Source organism: Corvus moneduloides, chromosome 1 (assembly GCF_009650955.1).
Source record: "Corvus moneduloides isolate bCorMon1 chromosome 1, bCorMon1.pri, whole genome shotgun sequence".
In the NCBI taxonomy this organism is placed as follows: Eukaryota; Metazoa; Chordata; class Aves; order Passeriformes; family Corvidae; genus Corvus; species Corvus moneduloides.
Window position 1 is genome coordinate 25852314 of NC_045476.1, and position 22673 is coordinate 25874986.

At 40.6% G+C, this 22673-nt stretch overlaps 1 protein-coding gene across 1 annotated transcript; it reads right to left on the reverse strand.

The window, feature by feature from the left end:
* Window positions 1-1179: 1179 nt before the first annotated feature.
* Window positions 1180-21601, reverse strand: LOC116441160 (immunoglobulin kappa light chain). The gene is made up of 6 exons (XM_032102789.1): window positions 21180-21601; window positions 20751-21065; window positions 10082-10126; window positions 4501-4791; window positions 3003-3056; window positions 1180-2288 (listed from the first exon to the last, which is right to left on the reverse strand). Exons 1-6 carry the CDS (start codon window positions 21220-21222, stop codon window positions 2155-2157), a joined length of 882 nt encoding a protein of 293 aa, XP_031958680.1. The 5' UTR covers window positions 21223-21601; the 3' UTR covers window positions 1180-2154.
* Between the last annotated feature and the right edge of the window lie 1072 nt (window positions 21602-22673).

Below are 22673 nucleotides of genomic sequence, written 5' to 3' on the forward strand. Positions count from 1 at the left end.
GGCATGTGGTTTTTGTAACTTTGTATTTGTATTAGAAGGAAATGGTTTAGAAGCCTGCTGTGGTAAAAGGCTGTGGTCTAACTGTCCTCAGCTAATCACCCATTCTCATCGCAGCCCACCTCCTCTGAACCAGTTTTGACTGGTTCAGTTTATAGGGTTTTTCCACTAAATAACCTAACCTTCCTGCAAACAAATGCCCCAGCACTTAGAAGCCTTAAAAATCCACTTTTCCTCTTATTTGAGCTAAATAAATAAGAATTAAAATCTTAGTAGGAACAGTATATGTTTATATATAAACTTCAGGGACATGTGAGCTGTTGCAAGGTGTAAAACTGGCAACTAAGCATTTGAAAAACCCCTGAAACTGAGAGGTGACGGTTTAGGGTTGCATGTAGGCAAGGAGTTTGCTGTGGTTTTTTTTTCTCTGTTTTTCTGAACTGCATGGACAACATCTTTCAGTTTTGTGTAGAAGACACAAAAAGTAGATTTGGGTATCATATATTGAGAGATCTTGGTCCCTTTACACAGTCAAGCATTTGTCTAGCAGAGATAAATGTAGGGGAGATCCATGCAATATCCAGGTAAAATCCATGATGCTACTGAAATCTACAGTTACTGCATCCCAAAAATACCTTTGTAGCTGTTTTAGCTCACCTTAATTGGAACCAAATCTTAACAAATAATAGCATGGGATCCCAGGTATTTCTCAAACAGAGTTTTACTGAAGACTAGAAATCACATCTTTCTTCACATTGAAGAGTAACATGACATTGAAGGCAGTAATTAGTTGCTTCAATATGCAGATTCTAATGTAGTTTGTAAGGTATGCTATTAGTAAAACAGCTGTGGTTGTTAGAACTCAACTTCATATGTTTTCCTTCCCTTACAATGGCGATGAGCCCTAGGAGGCAGTCCAGTTGTAACATTTCCCCTCGGCTTGGCTTATCTCTGTTTTACAAAGCTTAGCTTTCTGTTTTATAACACAAAAGATGTAACAAACTAGCATTTATTGTTCTGTGTAAAAGTGTTCCTATTTAACACACTGAAAAGCAGAAAAGTGATGTTTTAAGGACCTTTGATTTCCTGAGAAATTTATATGAACAGAGAAGTTAATCAGGTTTTCTAGACGCCTTTGTACAGGCTGTGGATATGCTGGAGAACAAACACAGGCCTCATAAAGACAGCTGGAGGAAAGCTTTTATTGCCATCATCATTACAGACACAGTGAGTGTAAATGCTGCAGGGACATATCTCCAAAACCTAGAGCAGTGTTGCCCAAAACCAAGCAAGCGATTTATCCCAATATGTCTACTTCCTATTTTTCCACATAAATTTGAAAGGAAATGATTTGTGGAACTTGGAGATTAAGAGTTCAAAGTCTCTGAGAATTTTTCTTCCTTTGTAAAAATACTCTTTCAGAGGGTCACTTTTGAGGTTTTGCTCAGTTTTAAAAGGTGTCTTTAGACGAGGTGATGTTCATGATCATTGTGGTTGTTTTCTTTTTTTAAAATTACAATGTGCAGATTTTCAGACTGTGTCACAGTGCCGGTGGATTTCTTCAATTTCTTCACATGTGCACCTTAGCATTGCTTTTATTCTCATCTGACTTCTTTATTCAAAATTCTTTTGTTCACTTTTTAAAGTTTTGTTTAATTGTCTCTTAAAGCACACCACTTCAGAATAATTAATTCCTGATTTGTTGGGTACATGAGAGTTGCAACAAATCACTGAGAGTAAAATGAACCAATACCTGTGAATTTACTGCACAGGAATGCTCCTAATTAAGCCTTAAATGCAATGACAAAACACATCCATGCTTTATATGTCAAAAGCCCTGTTATACCCCTAAGCTTCTGGATGCATAGCTACTTTTGACATGGCTACCTTCTTCATTTTGCAACACAGACTTGGATTAAAATGCATTATTCCTATTGCCTATCTTTATTCAATCTTCAGAAAAAAATTAGGAAAACCAGACTGATATAAAAACACTAGCAGTAAAGCAAAATGAGCCTTTATTCGCTAATGCCAGAAAATTATTTTGGGATTTTTTTTTCCTGTTACCTCTAACACTGAGAGTAGGGGAGTCTATATGGGTAAGCATATGGCAAAGTAAATTGAAGATCAATTTGTAGCCCTTTCTTAAACCAGCATTTATGCTTTCTTTCCTTGGTACTTGGTTGAAGCCCACATTCTGTAGATGAAGAAGAGTATGAGAAGATAGTACATGGAGCTCTTCAGAAGAAGGATGATATATACTAAATATGCTGTCCTGTGCATTAACTGATCTGTAACAAATATAAGACCGAAAAGTCTTGTTTAATGTCAATATTGTATAGCCTCCTAAAAACTGGATAGAAATGAAACAATTTAGTCAGTTTACTGCTGCAATTACATTGACACCAATGCACAGCATAAATATGTACGATATCTGACTGTTCTTTAAATGGGTTTGCACTGCTAATGAGTTCTAGACCTAGTGGGTTTCTCAGCACTAAACTGACTCTCAGTGCCACTGGGTTATTATTCCTTGTAAAGGCAAGAGCATAATGGTAGTGCTTCCAGCACTTACTACGATGTTTGTTTGAATCCTTCTTGTTGCTTTTTTGAACATAAGTTCTCATGATTCTTCCTAAATCCCGTTCAAGCCAAAAAAATGTCTTTGTGCAAAGTTCTGGGTAATTGGTAGGCTGATGTAGCATCAGCTGAAGTGTTTAGCGTTTAGTACTCCAAGGGTTTAAAAAGTGGTGCTTAATGCAGGCTAGTAATCTAGTAGCCTAAACAGCATCTGTAGCATCTTAATAAAGCTACCTGGTAAAAGTAGGAGAGCACCTTATAAGAAGTTAGTTAAGAGTAGCACTGAAGTGTTTTTGAGTTGCAGACCTCAGACTTGAAAAATTTCCTGTATACTACTAAGAAAGATAATTTTCATAATGTTCAGAACATATGTAGCAATATCTAACTATTGCATCACTTTCCCACATTTTGACACATTAAATTACCTCTATTAAAAACTGTTCCGCAGTCCTCTTCCTGAGGAGCAGTCTTCACAGAATCTACTGGAAAGAGAGTTTAAATACCTCAATTAGGCTTTTCTTTAGTTTTAACAAACATGAATTGAGGAATAGGGGAAAAAAGAGGCTGTACAGGAACAAGGCTGGGGACATTGAAAGTTAGTATTAAATAACAAAAAACGAGCCTTAAGATCAGTCTGCAAAGCAGATATTCACAAGTAGGATTCATTTGCAGAGAGAATTGGAAGAGGAGATGTGCTCAAAGAAGTGGCTGGGAATTTGTTGCCCTAAGTGGGAGATGTTTCTTTGCCCTTTCAGGAATGTGTCCATTAGGCTGTTCCTTGGCGAAGTCTCTTTTATTTGTAATGGGAGTCAGTTTGACCATCTGACCTTGTCAGTGAAGCAGCTGAAGTCTATTTGCCTACTGTTATTAGAAATGCAGAACAATTTACGTTGGAAGAGACTTCAGTTAATATGTTAGTGGTTGTTCAACAGTTCAACAGTGGTTGTTGATCATACAGAGGACTGTATGATCTTAAATTTCCCTATTGGGAATCCTGGTGCTGTTTTTTCTCTAAAATACATTGGTTTTGTTCCTGAAGTAGCAAATTTGATTTTGTTCTTGTTTATGTTCTTTGTGTGCATTGATATAAACATTAAAGACATTTATATTTCATCTCTACATACATGCTCCATCTGAATAAGCTTGAAGTGGTTTTTTGTCAGAATATATTTTGAAGGTTAAAATGTAATTGTTGTTTATGGCCATGCTCTCACTCATTTGGGTTAGGTTAATTTATAGTAAGATAAGCAAAGGTAGGTATGGAGAGAAGATTAATCTAAACCAATTTGGACCACTTTTCTTATAGATGATTTAAACAATTTGCATTGAGTGTAAGTTACTCCTTCTTTAAAATTGCGTTGTCTTTCAGATTTGGCTTTGCATAATCAATCCACAATTAAAAACAAAATCTTATTTTTATACATGGCTATTAAGTTACTATTTCTGGATTGTGGGCAAGTAATATTTTTAAACTTTGTTCTACACCCTCAGTAACCTCATTTTTAACTGCTTAGTTTTTTATAGCTGTGACTAATGTCAGGGGGTGTCAGAGGGACTTACACTCGTACACTATGGGATGTAATACTGTTTTCGGAAGCTTCTGTAAGATGGAAAGTAACAGACATGTTTCAGTGCAGATCTTTTGGAGCTGTGCTAGTTTACACCTGATGAGGTTCACTACTTTAAAATAACTATTATTTTTCTGTTACAATGGGATGCTTATTTGAGGACCATAACACAGGCTAGGTTACTTTTCCTGGGAAAACTTTTGGTGGTTTCTCCAGTTGTGTATTTTAGCTATTGTGCCTAGGAGCACAGATGTCTTCAGAAACAGTAATAGAAAGTATTACTCTAATTTTATTGTAAAGAAAAATGATGTTTATAATAGTACATCAAATTGCATTTTTAACATGTAGAATATACCTTGTGTTGGCAGTGAAGCCTTTTCCTCTTCATGCTCATATTTGCAGTAGTATTTCTTGTCTTTGTTCTCTGCTGGTACAGTTAACCAACTGGCAATTGAGTATTCATCCTCTTTCGTGGACTGCCAAGTATCACCTTTTACTACATTGTCTGTTACCTCCTTTTCGTCATCAGTCCATGTCACCCTGATAACTTCTGGGTAGAATTTCTCAATAAGGCAAACATATATTATCTGATTTTCATGTTTTTTCTGCAGGATTTCAGAGTTTGCTGGTGGAGAACTTCCTTTTTCTAGATGGATTATTGGAGGAAGAAAATTAGAAAAACAGAGATTTTGAAGATCAATAGTGTACAGCAAATAAATACACAGCCAAAAATACAAATTCTGAAGAGCAACAAAATAAATGCCTTATTAACAAATGTTAATATGCTCATAACAAATGTAAATGTTCTTTTGAGAAACATTAAGAAACTGAAATACTGTTGGATATATAAATAACTGCTAATCTCACTTGAAACTGAGTTAGAAATCTTCAGGTGCCTACACAAGAGCCTATATCCTACAACCTTCCAAGCAGTACTGCTGTCAGAAAGTGTATCTGCCTGTTCAAGTCTCTGACAACTATTAAATAATAGCAATATTTCCTGAATAAGCTCATTTATTCAATAAGAGGAATTTAATATTGCTTTACAATATTTATGCAAAAACAAGTACATTAAAATTTTGTCCGCAGAATATTAAACATAGACCACCTACCTTTAAAATCCTAGCAGTCTTATGTCCCCAGTATAAGTCCCCACTGCTATATAATGAACATCTGCTATATCTATTAATTTTTTAAAAGCCAATATTAATTTTGTGATATTTTTTAGGGGGTGAGGGAAGGGAAGACAACAATGATTTATAATTGCTCTGGTTTTAAGACATTCCATGTATTTGCCAGGTGAAGATTTTTATCAAGACAGGAAAATGGAATCACAAAATGCCCTGGACACCAAAGGTTGGCAATGCCATTCTGCCGTACTAGGTCTTTTTAAATGATTAATTAAGACATCTGAAAATGAAAAACCAAAACTAAACTAAAGCAGAAGAACATGTTATAGCTGGATAACATTTTCAGATCTAAACAGCATATCTAGCCAGAGTTATCATCGATGTTGTGCTTTGGTAAACATGCTCAGTATGAACATACATGAATATATTTTAAATTAAAAGTGAGCTGTTTCCACAAGCTAATTTTATGTATTCTCCATTTCATTTGCCTCTCTGGATTAAGCCTGGATCCTCTCTGGATTAGGAGGAGACAAAATCATCCAGATTTTGTCCACACTGAGATGACATTTTGATATTATTTAAGTGGAGAGTAAATTTAGGGGTCTGATTTAGGTAAACATGAGCTTCTGCAGTGAGTGCATAGGCAGTGCTCACAGGCAATCATTTTTGTCTATGCTTAGCTGCAAGTAGAGGCTGGATACAGTTTTCAAAATTGACTTTTGTTACATAGAAAGTACAGCTTAATACTATTTTTTTAAGGCAGCAGAGGTGCTGGGATAAGGTGTTGCCTTATCCCACTTCTTTCCTTGAATTCCTATGTAAATCTCTGCCATTGAATTGGTGCAAGTAGATGCATGGGGTTTAAGCTGTGGTGTGACTGAGTGGTGCAATTTTAATGCACTGGGAGAAAATACGTTACTGTAAACATGCATTTTTTGCCAAAAAGCTTCCACCTTTCTTTAAATGATCTGGCTGTTCTAGAGAAATCTTCTACATTGCATTCTCCCTAAAACAACTTAATGATTCTTTGAAGTATTTCAAATTTGGTGTTTAAAAAGAAAGATGACCCGTCTACCTTCAAAAGGGTGTCTACCTTCCTGATATTAAGAATTTCTTTCATTTTAGAGATGTCATTAAAATGACAGTGTGGACCAAGCTCTGTTGTACCAGAAATAAAGTTGCTGACAACTTTATCATTCTCTAGCATTAATTTAGGAGTTAATTTGCATCAGTCCTCCCAAGGATGGAAGATTAAAGTAATTTCTAAAATTATTTATTTGTTCCAGAGTCATATATGTTCAGAAGACCATGAAGTAGCTCTTGCCCCAGTGACATTGCACTCTGCAAAGCTTCATGACTATTTTAGAGGTTTCTTTTAGATTTTCGAAGCTTAGTAAGTTGTTCTGACTAATTTCAGTACATGTAATATCTTAGTTTTACATTATTCTCTTAGGCTATCAAGTCTAAATAGAGACGCAAGAGAGTTTCTTCCAGCTGCTAGTTCATACTGTTCATTTCAGAGACTTCTGTTATGATGGAATAATTTCCACCTCTGGAATTGCCGATGTCATTCCATTTACTGTAAAAACACCCTAGGTGCATAGCTTACATGAAACATCTAAATCATACCACAATGCTGAGGAAACACATTGCTTGAGTAATTGCAGCTGTGTGCATGCATTTAAGAGTCTCATGTACATATATGGGTAAATGGATGACAGTGGAGAATGGAAACAAGTTTTGCATATATATATGTGTGTGTGTGTTTGTATGTGAGAAAAAAATATTTGTATGCATGTTTCTGAAAAAAAGGGATGAAAACTTGTAGAATTGGCTGTAGGGTTTGATGTATTTTCAGGTTGATCTGCAAAGTCATTGAAGTCAGCAAGACAGTTTACACTGGCTTTTCTGGGCAAATTATCTGATTCTTTCTGAAGAATTTTAAAGTAATGAACTTGCACTCCTCCGTCAGTTTTGGTTTAGTTAAACATTGAAAAATTTTGTGGTTTACCTTGTTAAACAGTTTTCTAAGGCAGGTTTTAAGAGGTATATAGGTCTTACTTTTTCACATAATATATAGGTATAAGCAGATATTTCTTAAGCTATTTTTCTCTCATGTAACAATGCAGTAAGGCTGCAAAACATTGTTCAAACAAAATACTGGAGTTAGGTTCATAACCAATGAGCTATTAAAAAATTAAGCTCAAAATATATGTTTATATAGATCAGCTGTCAAAAGTTTTCTTAATGAAACTCCTCTACAGTTTCTTTATAAGTATCTATAAGTATCTATAAATAGGTATCTATAAATAAGATTTATAAATAAGGTCACTGTGTTCTTAAACTGAAATTTTTATTCACACTACTTGGATGATCCCACAAAATGGAGTAATTTTGTACTGACATTCAAAGCTCCTCTGTTCCACTTCAAGCCAGTGGGAGCTGAGGGCACTCAGCACACTCAGCTCATAAATAGCATTCTTGTCCTTCTTGACAGCGACTTCAGGGAGTATAACTGGTAACAATATAGTATAGTCCTGACCTATGGTGAGCCTTTCCAGATACCTTAAAGAGCTGTCAGCCTTCTTTCTGAAGCTTTCCCATTACAAAACTTTTAAAAACATGACTATGAAAACACTTACTGGAGATGATGAGTTTTGCACCAGAACCAAATACCAAATACCCTCCCACACTGGTACATTCCTTTACTGAAGCTTCTATCTGAAGGATGGGATGATATACAAAGGGACCTGGGCAAGCTCAAGAAGTGGGTCCATGGGAATTTCATGAAGTTTAACAAGACCAGGTACAAGGTGCAACCCCTGGGATCAACACAGGCTGAGGGATGAACAGATCGAGAGCAGCCCTGCTGAGAAGGACCTGGGGGTGCTGGTGGATGAGAGGCTGGACATGACCCAGCACTGTGCACTCACAGCCCACAAAGCCAAATGTATCCTGGGCTGTATCCAAAGCAGCGTGGCCAGCAGGGTGAGGGAGGGGATTCTGCCACTCTGCTCTGCTCTGGTGAGACCCCACCTGGAGTGCTGCATCCAGCTCTGGGGTCCCCAGCACAGGAAGGACATTGACCTGTTGGAGCAAGTCCAGAGGAGGCCAACAAGTTGATCAGAGGGATGGAGCACCTCTCCTATGGGGAAAGGCTGCAAGAACTGGGGTTGTTCAGCCTGGAGAAGAGAAGGCTTTTGGGTCACCTAATTGCTCCCTTCCAGTACCTGAATGGAGCCTGCAAGAAAGATGGAGAGAGAGTTTTTTACAAGAGCATGTAATCACACGACAAGGGGGAATGGCTTCACACTGAGAGCGGGGTTAGATTAGATTTTAGGAAGAAATTCTTTACTGTGAAGGTGGTGAGGCACTGGAATAAAGAGTACAGAAAAGTTGTGGATGCCCCATCCCTGGAAATGTTTAAGGCCAGGTTGGATGTGGCTCTGAGTAACCTCATCTAGTGGAAAGTGTCCCTGGCCACAGCACTGGGGTTGGAACTAGATGATCTTTAAGGTCTCTTTCAACCCAAGCCATTTCTACAATTCTATGATTTTGGCTGGAAAAGTACCAGGTTTAACAACTATAATACGAACAATAAGATTCTCTTGATTTGGCTACGTGAATGTAGAATATTTGGATTCAATCTCAGTTAATCCTGCTACTCACAAAACCCCTTGTCCTAAGTCCTGGTTTTCTCCATTTCTTAGTGATCTTCAAGTTCTTAAATGTGAAGTAACTGCAACCCTTTTACTCTATTAATGAGTCAAAAGCCTTGGCCTCATAAAGAAAAAATCCTACAGAATTAGAGTGATGCTTGGAAAGAATTTATTTTAAACTGCAGATAGGAAACTACCTGATTAGGTAGGTAAGGGTTTTCACTAGAAACAACAAGCTTATCATGCCACAGATATTTCCATTGAATTATAGGCACGAATTACTTAGTCCTTCTGGCATAAATCATTAAAACCAATCTTGGCTTGATATGTTAATATAGGTTTATGTATTAACCAGGCTTAAAACACTTGGTAGCAATAGCTCCTCTGCCTTGTATTTGTATAGTTGTTCACTCAGGATTATGGCATTTAAAAGGCACATGTAGTGGGAAAAAATACTTTTGTCTTCCACTTCCTATTAAAATAAATGTCTCTGCAAGAAAGGCAAAAAAAGGATGACTTCTTCATTAAGCAATTATGAAGCAGTAATTCACCATAATTAATATGGAATAATTAATTAATTTGATAAGCAGTTATAAAGCGATGAGAAGAACATTTGGAGGTACTAATTTATTTCTATTGCCAAAGTATTGTGTATGTGACAAAATAATTATGAACAAGTTATTTCACTTTTACTAGCCTAATTAAAAAAGATTTTTTGCAATGACCATTGCATACTGCTCTTTGTATCTGTATTAGAAAGAGGTGTTCTTTTTTTATGCTTAATTCTCAGCTGCTTGATTCCCTGCTAATTCCTTCAGTACAGCTGGAGGAAAGAGTGAGGTCTCTGAAAACTATTACAGACCGTTTTCCACCAGATTTCTAGGAGAACTATGATCAAAAGTGGCTCACAATAGTTCCTTTTTAGACATGTTTGTGATCCTAAACCACTGCATTACAAATACCACAAGGCTCAACGTAGGAATGGTGAGCGGGGTAGGAAAATCCTGCACAAGGAATGGTGTTGACTGAGGCTCTAAGTGGGCTGAGTGCCCTCTGAGACAGTATAAAACTCATCTATAGGACCACTCCAAGCTCCTATAGCTTATTGTATGAACAATATACATACAACTTACAACATACCACTTACCTGAGACAATGAGTTTTGTACCTGAGCCAAACACCTTGTTGTAATAACCAATCACAGTGAATAAAGCCTTTACAATATCAGTGCAGCTCAGTTGTGTTTGCATGGGTAAATAGTACTCTTTATGGAAAATCAGGTTTGCCATATAATCAATTTTTAGACCCTAGGATAGTAAAAAAAGGAGCAGTCACCTAAAATAAAAAAAGAATGGAAAAAATGTGGAATTTTTGGAGGGCATATATGTTGTTAAATGGACAGGATTCCTCTCAACTAATTGGTGTCTTCTGAAAGTTTAGGTGGACGGTGCAGATGGAGCACTTTCACTCCATCTCTGCTTTCTGGAAACAGGCAGCATCACCATAAGATCTATTTGATCAGATGCTGGTGAGGTAATTTGCTTCTTATACACCCACATAAGATCAGACCTAGAACTGGTGAACATTATGCAGAGATCTGAGAGCATGAGACTATTGACCAATATTTTCGTTAGCACTAACATGAAGCAAAACTGCATCAATCGGAATCAAAACTCCCACTAACAAGATACACCATGTTCAGCTGGTCAAAATTAGGCAAACTATTTCCATCTCAGATGCTTAGTGGAGCCAAATTATAGGCAAGTATCACAGCACCTAGGGTTTACTTGAAGCAAAATATTTTGAATAGTAGTAATAACTGGTAATAAGCAGTTTCTGCAAAAGCTAGGAAGAGAGAACAGCCTTTCAACTACGCCTATCTTAAAAGGTGCAACTTACTGTTCTGGGCGTATCTCAAATAACTCTTTCATTTGGTATAGTCAGATACAGCCTCACCACCTTCACAGTAAAGAATTCCTTCCTAAAATCTAATCTAATCCCACTCTCAGTGTGAAGCCATTCCCCCTTGTCCTGTGGCTACATGCTCTTGTAAAAAAGTCTCTCTCCATCTTTCTTGCAGGCTCCCTTCAGGTACTGGAAGGGAGCAATTAGGTGACCCAAAAGCCTTCTCCAGAAGATTCTTTGCTTTTCAAAGAATATGTGTAACACAGAGGTTGGACATACTACTTTCAGAATGAATTCGGAATATCACAAAGGTCAAATGTGCATATTTAGAGACAAAAAACATCTTTCTGTTCTCCAAATACTTTCTTTGCCATATTTAAATTCATTTTTACATAGAAAATCATAATGGGATAAGTTATAGGTCTGTGCTTCAATAGCTGTTGTGTTTTCCCCATTTCATGCATAAATACAGAACAATTACACTGTGTTCTGCAAATGGAAATGCTGTTTAAGGGGGAAATCCTGCAAAACATTCAGAACAGTTAGAATTAGAGAGAATTAAAATAGCAGAGCATTTCATGCCAGCCAATATCTAGCTATATTGAAAAGCATTTCAGAAGTAGTCAAGTTTTACATTTTGTACTTACTTGAAACTATAAGTTCAGTTCCACTTCCAAATATTTTCACATCAGGATCCCACAGTCTGATAATGCTTAGCAATATCTTCTGCACTGCACTTTTCTTGCATAGGCTACAGAAAAAGTCTCTCTGATTTAGAGGCTGGTGATAAATCTGACTGAGTGCTATAACTGAATTTTCAACATTGACTAGAGTGTCATTTCTAGAATGACTTCTAGAAACACTTTAATTTTTGTAGTGAGTAAAAAGTTCTGAAAATTTTTGGTCAGAGGAATGGATAGAAAACATTTTAAATTTCTCTGTAACTCTCCTCAGCAGTTTGTAATTTTACGTAATTATAGCCACCTTGATAATGTCTTGTAGTTTCTGAGTAACATAGTGTAGGCATTGATATATGCTTTATACTGAAAACAGCATTCATCCTATTGATTTCATAGCTTCACCAAAATTAAAAATAATACAAATGCAAATGTAAACCAGTTTCTTTCAGTAGTGCCAGGAACTAGAAATTTATTACACTGAGGGAATTTTTCTTCCCAATCAATTTAGACCAGACCACTTCTGCCATTAGGAAATTTTTTCATTCTTCACATGCTGTTCTGGGAGTTAACTTTCAAGAAGTTCACTTTTATTTCCTAGAATAGGATGAAACCATCCCAGTATTTAAATTTTTTACCCCTCCTCATTTTTCCATTCCTTTATAAGTATTCAGCATTTTTTCCAGAGGCAATCTCTATTCACGAGGTTAATATATTTATTGATGATCTACCTACCCAACTGGAGCACCATGCACAGTTCACAAACAAAACATGATTTATCAGGGAGAAATTAATTTTCCTCACAGTCTTTCATTCTTGATTATCTGAGAACCTGAATGATTCTGTGAAAATCATTTCAGTGATAATGGTACTTACCAGAGACAATGAGCTTTGTTCCCATGCCAAAGTATTTAATCCAGGTGTTTCACACTATGTTTTGACTTTACAATAAGCTGGCATGCTCTCTTGATATAACACTGATGAAGAAAATCCAAATTTTTCTCAGTCATCCCTGGGAGTTTGCATGAAGACGTGGTCCTTGGCTGCTGGGAAGTTGTCAGGAATTTCAGATGTGCATCTTGATGTTCAGCCAATAGCTAATGTCCTTCAGAGAAAATCTGTTTCCTGAAGTGGTACAAGATAGCCCCTCCACTTAATGTCTTAGAATTTGATGATGGTTTTTCTTCAATTTTAGACAACAAATAAGAACACAGAGTTCTGAATTAAAAAAAACACATATCTTCAGGTGAAAATCTTGCTCTTTACCAATGGTGTACATCTGCAATTACATGACATCAAGTACTACTAGCATGAAGTTCATTTCTCACTGTCTGAACACAGAAGAGGGAAAGGAGGGAGAGCCAGCACCAAAAGTATTGTGAAGGTGTCTGTATGCTGCAGGTTGCTTTTTCTTGCCCCAAGTACATGGTTATTGCCTGCCCATCTCTTGGAATTGCTCCAGGCTTTGCTACAGCAGCTCACTGGCAGCTTTTTATATACTAGCTGGTGGGAGAAGGAGGCTTTTCCTTGCGCAGATTTTTCTTATAAAACAGCCCAAGATAACATCAGAGGAGTCACCACTACTGTCAATCAAACAGCCTGCATGCTTAGTTTGGCATTTAAAATAAATTGAGTTAGAGTACTTCTGGGATCTCTTGTAGCATACTGACTGCAAAATTATGTTGAGAAATTACTATTTGCAGCTAGAGGGAGGAACGAGAGGGTGAAGGTCTTTCTGCTGAAGTAGGTGTAAAAAAACCCAGTGGTCTACTTCGTAGTCTTCTGGACAGAAACATCCTAATCACAACGACAAATCAAGGGCAGGAGTGATATAGACAGAATGATGCTGACTGGTGCTTTTCCTGCCATGCCCTTACACATGCAGTGAATGAAACCACCTGTCTGGGTTCTGGCCAGACAGGATTAATTTTTGCAGTAGACAGGAGAGTGCATGGCTAGGACACGCAAGTTATTCTACACCACCTCACCTTATTGCTGGGTGTGGGGGAAGGGAGTGTCTTCCAGATGAGAAGGGGTTCCTTCTGGTCAAATACATGTGGTGGAGTGAACAGTTGGATAATGCTGGTTCTGGGCCAGAGGTAGCAGTCAGCTAATGCCAGTTCCAAACAATCACGTGGGAATTGTGTTGTATGTTGCACACTTCATTATTAGCATTGTTGCTGTTACTGTTTGCTTTCTTATCTCATTGTTGTTTCCAGTAAGTTGTTCATATCTCAACCCGTGATTTTTGCCTTTTGTGCTTTCAATTCTCCTCTCCAGCCCTCCACAAGGGAGGAGGGGGAGCAAGCAAGCATTGCTTTTGAAGAATTTCAGTGGGAGTGCTACAATGGGGAGTACCATTCCTAAACCATGACAGCCTTATTTGGTGTCCAAATGGAGTATGAAATGTTGAGAAAACAACAGGTCTGTCCGCAGTCGGTTGAAAACAAATTTGATCCAGGAGATTCTTATATTAAATATGAAGTCACTGGTTACCATTTTGCTTGATCTGTTCATGTGGCTGTGGTACCTAACCCTGTATATATTCCTGTATGTGCTCCTTGCAGTGCTCTTTTTCAGAGCAGGGAGAAGGATCAGGGTTGCTTTGTTGATGTACTGGCAGATATCAGCTAATGGCATGACAACGTCAAGGGCGATGAAGGATTTGTACTCAGTGTTGCTCTCCTACCCTTACCTTGGGTGGAACCTTTGGGAGTCTATTAATAATTGTACTAGCTTGAAAACAAACCAGTGGGGGTTCACAAGTCAGAATCATAATTTAATAGGAAAATTGAAATCAATGCAATAGCAAGAGCACTGACACAATCAGGATACAACCTGGTACTCTGTTAGTCAGGGTGGTGGTAGCAGTCCAGATTAAGTGGTTGTGTTGAAGCAGTGATCTGTAGAAGGGTCTGGTCTTCACCTGAAGGTCCAGTGGTAGCTCTTGTCCTCTGGGAATCCAGTAGGCAAGGCTGCTTGTGGTATTCCAAAGGGGGGAATGCTTGGCTCCTCCCCCTGGGCAGAGCATCTCAGAGCGGGATGATGTAATTCTATGAGTCATGCAGTGGGTCCTTGATGGCCCATTAGCAGAGATAGCACCCAGCGGGAGTTATCAGGGCTGTGTCATGGAAGAAATAAAGAACACTGTCCCACCTGGTTTTAACAGATGGTGATAGAATACTACTTTTGGTTACATTTTACATTGTAACCTAAAACAATAATCATACACAGTTTGTGGAAGAAAAAGGAGAGGATGGTCTTCCCAAGATTTTCACCCCTTTTTCCTGCTTCAGGCCTATTACAACAGCTTTCGAAAATTTTGAATTTCCCTTGGATGTTAAGGAAAGCATGTTCTTGTTGCTAAGTCTGCTAGGTCTCCTCAGAGTGGTCCACACCACGTTTAGAGTCAGGACAGAGATATATAGGGAGGTTATTCAGAGATCTAACTCGAGGGTGGAGAGTTGTGAGCGCCATGGAATGTAGGAGAAAATGGGCTAGCTTTTGGAGGATTATTCTGCTCCAATATTTTGGAATTTCACCCTGAACATCTACACGACCCTGGCAGAGGTGTAACTTACTGCAATGTGCCCTGCCTACTCTTTACTGGATACAATTCAATACTACACAGCACCCTCAGGAGGAAGAGAACAGACCAAGAGGCACTGTGGCCACTCAAACTGCAGCTGAATGAGAGGAACAACCCATGCTGGTAGAAGTTGCCCCCATACAGAAGAAGAAATTCAAGACAAAATCAGTTTGTTTAGTGAGGGATGAATAAGAATAGGGCTCTTACAACAGGAGGAAGAGGCAAGGCCAGAGATAAACACCTAATCCCTACCCCAGGTGAGCTGTGAGATGTGCAAAAAGATTTCAGCTGCCAGTCTGAAGAGCCCCTTGTGACCTGCCTGCTCTGATGCTGGGAAATTGTGGCCCACAGTATGAAAGTAGATGGTAGTGAAGCCAGGCAATTGGGATCCCTGTCCCGGGATCTAGGCATTGACAAGGGGATTGGGAAGAGGACACTTTCAGCTTCTGGAGGTGACTTCTGTCAAGCGTGAAGGAAAGAATTCTTTCATTGTCTCAAGGATGATCTAATAGGGTACCCAAGTAGATGGGATGCCATGGAGAAAGGTATCCAGTACCTGAGCGAATTAGCTGTGCTGAAGGTAATCTGTAGGGATTCAAATAACAAGCAGTCCCCTGTCCAGTGTACCCAATCCATGTGGCAGAAGTTTGTATTGAGCTCACCATCATTGTACACCAAGCCTTTGGCATCCTTTTCATTGATGTCAATGAAAGAAGGAGAAGAAACATTGCTTCAGGTGATTACCTGACTCTGACTATATGTTCATCTATTTTCCTCCCTACCAACCTGTGCCTTGGCTGTGGAAACACTGCCCAAGACTGTGGACAGGCTTGGAAGATTCAAGCATGTTAGAGAGGAAATGCCTTATGTCCCGCCAGTATGGACCACAGTCTCTGCTATTGGGAGCATGCACCCTCCTGCTGGAGAGAGGGTTACATACCACAAGGTAACCTCGAGGTGGTTTTACCTGTGTGACCACAGAGAGGACATGAGGAAGCACCTCTGCCCTAGCAGCACAAGTACATGAGTGTGTTGGTTTAAAAAACAGCTGGAAAAGTAAACCCTATTTAAACTTCTCTTTTCTCCCCCAACCACCTCCGAGTGAGAGAGAGACTAAAAGCAGAGATTCTGAGTTAAGGACCATTTACTTGAGAAAAAACATGGAATGAAATAAGAAAAATGAGCAGTAACACTATTAAAGTACACAAAACACAGGTGATTTACATACCGAAGGTTGCTCACCAATCAAGGCCCTGCACAACCTGAGACAAAGAAGAAAGTGGGACCTGGCCCCTCTTCCCGTGTACTGGGCCACACAGGATGTGGGAAGTTAGTTAGTCTGAACGGGAGCTATGCTGCTGAAAAACACTGGCTCCATCAGTTGCAGCAGAGGTCCCAGTGCAGGGGTCTCCCTTTCCTCAGGGCGGTGATTGTCCCAGTGGTGGTCCTGGTGGGCACTGCAGCTTGCAGTGGTGTTCTCGGCAGCTGCAGAAGTAACAGCAACAGCAGCAGCAGCTGTGGCAGTAGGAGCATTTACCCTTTTTGAGTTTCCGATGGCCATGTGTTTAATGGAACAGTTTATTCTTTCCCATGACCGAGGTAAGATTGACTGCTTCCAGCTTCCGATGGCTCAGCATTTTCTGCTGAAACCGAGCTCCTGCCATGATGTGAACGGTATGGAATTAAACAGTGTTAGAAACTCCACCCCTCTTTTTTTCTTCTATACCCAGGACAACCTCTGCAGGAAATTCCTCAAGGATAAATGCCTCTCCAGTTTACAGTGGGCAAATCCTCAGACAAAATAGGAGGGGTGATGCTACTTCTGATCCTCTTGAAGGGACCTCCAATTCATGATTACAAGAACTAAGCAACGAGTACCATGACCAGAATTAGAGGGGCCTCTAGCCAGGTGGAGGAAAGGGACAATCAGATCTATTGGACTGTGTGGATCTGATGGCCCAGCACAAGAGTATGAAGCTTTAAGTTAAGGTTGACACTGGTATGCAATGTACCCTGATGCTATCAAGATCTGTAGGGACAGAATCTATTTCTGGGAGATCCCAACAGCTGACAGTACTGGAAGCTGTAATGAGCCTGATTGGGAATGAATGGCAAAATCACCCCTTTCTGATCAGCCCAGAGGCCCTGTGTGTCCTTGGCATAGATTACCTCAGGAGAGAGTATTTTGAGGACCCAAGAGGGTATCGCTGAGCTTTTGGGATAGCTGCTGTGGAGACAGAGGAAATTAGACAGCTGAATACCTTGCCTGGTCTCTCAGAGGACCCTTCTGCTGTGGGACTGATGAGGGTCAAAGAACAACAGGTACTGATCACTACAACAGCGCATTGTCAACAATACCGCACCAACCAGGACTCTGACTCCCATCCATAAAATGATTCAGGAACTGGAGACCTGGGGAGTGGTCAGTAAGAGTCGCTCACACTTTAATAGCTCCATATGGCCAGTGCATAAGTCCAATGAAGAGTGGAGACTGACAGTGGACTATCATGTCCTGAATGAAGTCATACCACCACTGGGTGCTGCTGTGACGGACATGCTGGAACTGCAGTATGAACTGCAGTCCAAGGCAGCAAAGGGGTGCCACCATGGACATTGCTCATACATTTTTCTCCATTCCTTTAGCAGCAGAGTGCAGGCCACAGTTTGCCTTCACCTGGAGGGGTGTCCAGTACACCTGGAATGGACTCCTCCAGGGGTGGAAACGCAGCCCCACTATTTGCCATGGACTGATCCAGACTGTACTAGAAAACAGTGAGGCTGCAGAATATTTGCAATACATTGGTGACATTATTGTGTGGGGCAACACAGCAAAGGAAGTTTAAACAGAAGAGGAGGAAGAGGCCCTACCTTATAATCAGCTACCAGAAAATGAAAAGTGATACCTTCTCTTTCCTGATGGCTCCTGCTTATTGTAGGGATACACTGAAAATGGAAGGCTGCTGTATGGAGTCCTACATGGTGAGTCGCAGAAGTTATTGAGGGACAAGGTGGATCGAGTCTGTTTGCAGAGCTGAAAGCTGTCCATCTGGGTTTAGATATCACTGAACGAGAGAAATGGCCAGTGCTCTACCTGTACCCTGACTCATGGATTGTAGCAGATGCTCTGTGGGGGTGGATGGAGAGATGAAAAAAGAACAATTGGCAGTGTGGAGGTGAATGCGTCTGGGCTGCTGAACTGTGGCAAGACATCACTGGCCAGGTAGAGAAGCTGGTTGTAGAAGGACATTGTGTTAGATGCACAAGTGCCCAAGAATTGTCCACAATGGACAGGTGGAATAGGCTGCCAAAATTTAAGTGTCTCAGATGGATCTGGACCGGCAAGGATGAATTATTTCTGGCTTAGTGGGCCCATGACACCTCAGGTCATCAGGGAAGTGATGCAACATACAGATGTGTTCTTGATGAAGAGGTGTACTTAATCATGGACATTATCTTCCAGATTATCCACAGCTGGGAAACATGCGCTGCAATCAAGCAGGCCAAGAGGGTAAAGCCTCTGTGGTATGGGGAACCATGGTCGAAATATAAATGTGGGAAGGCCTGGTAAATTGATCGTGTCACACTCCTGCAAACCCACCAAGGCAAGTGCTACATTCTTACAATGGTGGAAGCAACTACTGCATGGCTGGAGATATGCCCTGTGCCTCACACCACTGCCCAGACTACCATCTTGGGCCTTGAAAAGGACGTCCTATGGCAACATGGCATCCTAGAAAGAATTGATTCAGACAACGTGACTCATTTTAAAAATGGCCTCACAGACAGCTGGGCCAGTGAGCACAGTATTGACTGAGTGTATCATAATGTCTGTCATGCACCAGCCTCTGGGAATATTGAGTGGCACAATGGACTGTTAAAAAGCAATAGGTGGGGGGACCTTCTAACATTGGGATCTATGTTTAGCAGAAGCCACCTAGTTAGTTAACACTAGAGGCTCTACTAATTGAGCTGGCCCTGCCCCATCAAAGCCGCCACATACCAGAGAAGGGAATAAAGTCCTCATGGTACATATGAGGAATATGTGTTAGGGAAGACAGTTTGGATTAGTCCTGCCTCAAGCAAAGGCAAAGCCATCCATGGCATTGTTTTTCCTAAAGGACCTGGGTACATGTGGTTGGTAATGCAGAGGAATGGGGAAACGCTATTTGTTCCTCAAGGGGACTTGATTTTTGGGTAAGAACAGTCTGTAATGTTGAATTGTATAATATTGGTTGCTGAATGACACTGCCACTGTATGCCATAACCAACCATGGACAAGAACTATGGACTGCTCCAGATACACCAGTTGTGAGCTCCTGATGCAGCTTGCAGCCACCCAACAGCACACCAGCCTTCCTGCCCTGGAAGACACCTAGGATGGATAGAACCCACAGTCATGGACTAAATGAACTCAATAGGCATCTTGGAGGGACGGCTACTGACTACAGAAATGATACTCACGCTTCTGTATATATATAGATATGTGTATATATGTACGTAGCTGGAAGGTGTAAGATCTGAGTATGATGTAGATGGTACAGAATAAGGAATGGATATCCTGGTTTCAGCCAAGACAGGGTTAATTTTTGCAGTAGTCAGGAGGGCCATCTGTATTCTATACCACCTTGTGTCACTGCTGGGGGCAGGGGAAAAGGGGGAATCTCTTTTGGTCTGGGTAGCATGGCAATGGCTCCATCTGGCGAGTTCTCGTGTATGAATCATTTGCCTCTTTCTTGTACACTGTCATTAGTATTGTTGCTGTTACTGTTCCTTTTCTTATCTCATTGCTGTTTCCAGTAAATTGTTCTCATGTCAAACCATGATCTTTTCCTTTTGTGCCTTCAGTTCTCCTCTCTAGCTCACTGCAGGTGGGAAGGGGAAGGGGAACTGGGAGTGAGGGAGCGACTCAAGGTTTGGAGTGTTTCAGTGGGAACACTAAATTGGGGAATACCATTCCTAAACCATGTCAATTCTATTTGTCATAACATGAAATGGAGGAAGAGGATGGTTATAAGCAGCACATCATCAGCTCTGGTAGACAAGAGACTGTAAATCTCTAATTTAAATTGGTCTGTGTGGAACTTTGTAGTAACTAAATTAGGGTAGACAGGGCTTACAGTTTTCCCAACAGTTTACGGCAGGGAAGATTACGGGGGAAACTTTTTCTCAAAAGTGCTAGGCAGTGGCAAGCATATCATTCCCACCACCAAGGTAGTTCCTTCAGCACACCATATTTATTTTCTGCCTACTCTTTCATGTGGGAGAAAAGTGGCTGGACTGGAAGATCACTGCTTCTCTGTTTGCTCCCCTAAAGACCACCACTATGCCATGGCTGTGTAAACCAAAGGAGCAGGTGTGTGTCCAGTATTTATTTGCTGAGTCTTGAGGCAGTTAAGACTTCCTTTGACCTTAAAAATTGTAGATGTGTGTTGAAGACAGGAGTGCTAATGACAAACCAGACTTTGAGAAGGACATTTATGCAGGGTTACCCGCTCTTTTGGAGTAGCAGAAAAAGGCTGGGCCTTTCAGCAGCTCACTGAGATGGAGTGAGAAGACTGGTAGAGTGGCACAATTACAACCTTGTGGTTCAGATGTTGCAGGTGGTTTTTTTGCCTTGATGATCTTTGCGTTTCTATCACAGTGAGGATCCCAGTAGGCACAGTAGTAAGTAGCAGCATCATCTGGAATGACATCTTTTATTGTAAGAACACACTGCTTCTGGACAGAAATTCTTTCAACCATGTATCTGTTTACTTGAAAGGCACTTTCAGTGGTAACTTTGCCTTGTGAAAAGAACAGGAGCCTCTCTGGAGCTTCTCCCTCCTTCTGCTTATACCAGTGTATGACGATGCCATCAACATTTTCCTTCGATGTTTGAATTTCACATGTCATCCGTGCACTTTTTTGGAACTTGGTGATGGATATAGGGCTCTGCATGGGAATTTCCTGTGCAAATCCATCTAGGAAAGAGAAAAGAAGAAATTATGTCATTAGCTGGAATTCAGGGTTTCGGAAAGATGCCTATTAGCAAAGGGTGCCTGTGAGGAAAGGTAGGAAAATAAGGAAGCACTTACAAGACCAAGAGGCTGTGGCCACAAGCACTACCAGCAGCAGCATGTTTGCTTGCCACACTTTGCTCTCATTGAGATTCAGAGGAGGATGAAAGGGACTCCAGATGTGAACCACGTTGTGTGGAAGAAGGAGGTGGCTTTCCTGAATGGTCTTCAATGATGAATCTTCTGTGTGCAAACAGATGGGGTGTCTTTGCAGAAAACCCTCTTCAGGCTGCCAAATATTAAAACTGGTAACAAGGCTGTAGTCCTTTCAGCTTTTCAAGTTAATGTGGGAAATATTGATAAATCCAAGGATTGTGGCCCTATAAAACTCTAGTCAAAGTGACTGACAAAAGGTTGCAAGAATGAGCATGTCCAGATATGTATGGTGGAGTGAAGGTTTCAGCCTGGAGGTTACCCTGGTGGTCAGTGAGCTCGTACCTCACCTGAGGGGTGCAGAGACGTGCGTAGTGTCAGAGCAGGTGGGGACTGCCTTTTGCTGCTTCAGATTAGTCACCTAGATGCAGGGTGCATAAGTGCCCAGGGTGCCCCTGTGCTGGTACTGCCCTCCACCAAAGCAGCTGAAGGCCATCAAACCGCAGTGACTGTGGAAGCTCCACTGTGGGGACTTGCCTCTGCTTTGGTTTAGGGTGTGGGAGGAAATGCACAGCCGTGGGATTTCAGTTTTATAGCTTAGCTGAGATACAAACACTTCTTGGAAAAAAGACTGGAAAATAAAAGAGAACAGCTGTTGTCAACAGCCATTGCAGAGAGACATCTTGATTGAGTCTGATGCGGTGGGGGACTCCTCTGTGACTGGTGAGCCTGGGCTGTTGGTCGATGGGAGTGAAGATGAGTTGCTTCATTCTCCCTCCTGCTGGCAGTTGGCCACATGCAGCACACTGGTGGTTTGCCAAGTTGCTAGGTGATTTGGAAAGGTGCATGTGAATGCAGAGCTCTGAGGAGAGTCAGGCAAGAAGAAACAATTGCCTCTCTGTGGTGGAAAGGATCCCCCTTTTCTCAATAAATAACTGTGGGAAAGCCTGTTTAATTTTCCATCAGGCCACCCTGAGGTGAAGGGACGGAGAGTCAAGAAAGAGATCATTTATCCCAGCAGTCTCCTGCATGGGCAACTATAGCTAACCAGAGTGAAAACTGCATTGGCTATTGTATGTTGAGGACCTGAAATCAATGCCCTGTTGCTGAAAACTACCATGTATGAAACAGTAGCAGTACATTGCTATTCTTCTGATCATAAAGCAGAAATCTGTCAGGCACCCGATTCCAGATGAAGAGTAAAGGAATATGTCAGTGACTGGGTCTCACATGATTAAATGCCTAATTTACAGACACTGTCTGGGTTTTGTACTGTAAGCTTTCTAGCACAGTAAGTCTCCAAGTAGGAATAATTATTGGCCAAATATGATAGTGTCTATGCCAAGAAGACACATACAGTGGCCAGAATATTGTTTTATGAAATACCTTTCCAGGTTCAAATTATCACTAAATAGACTT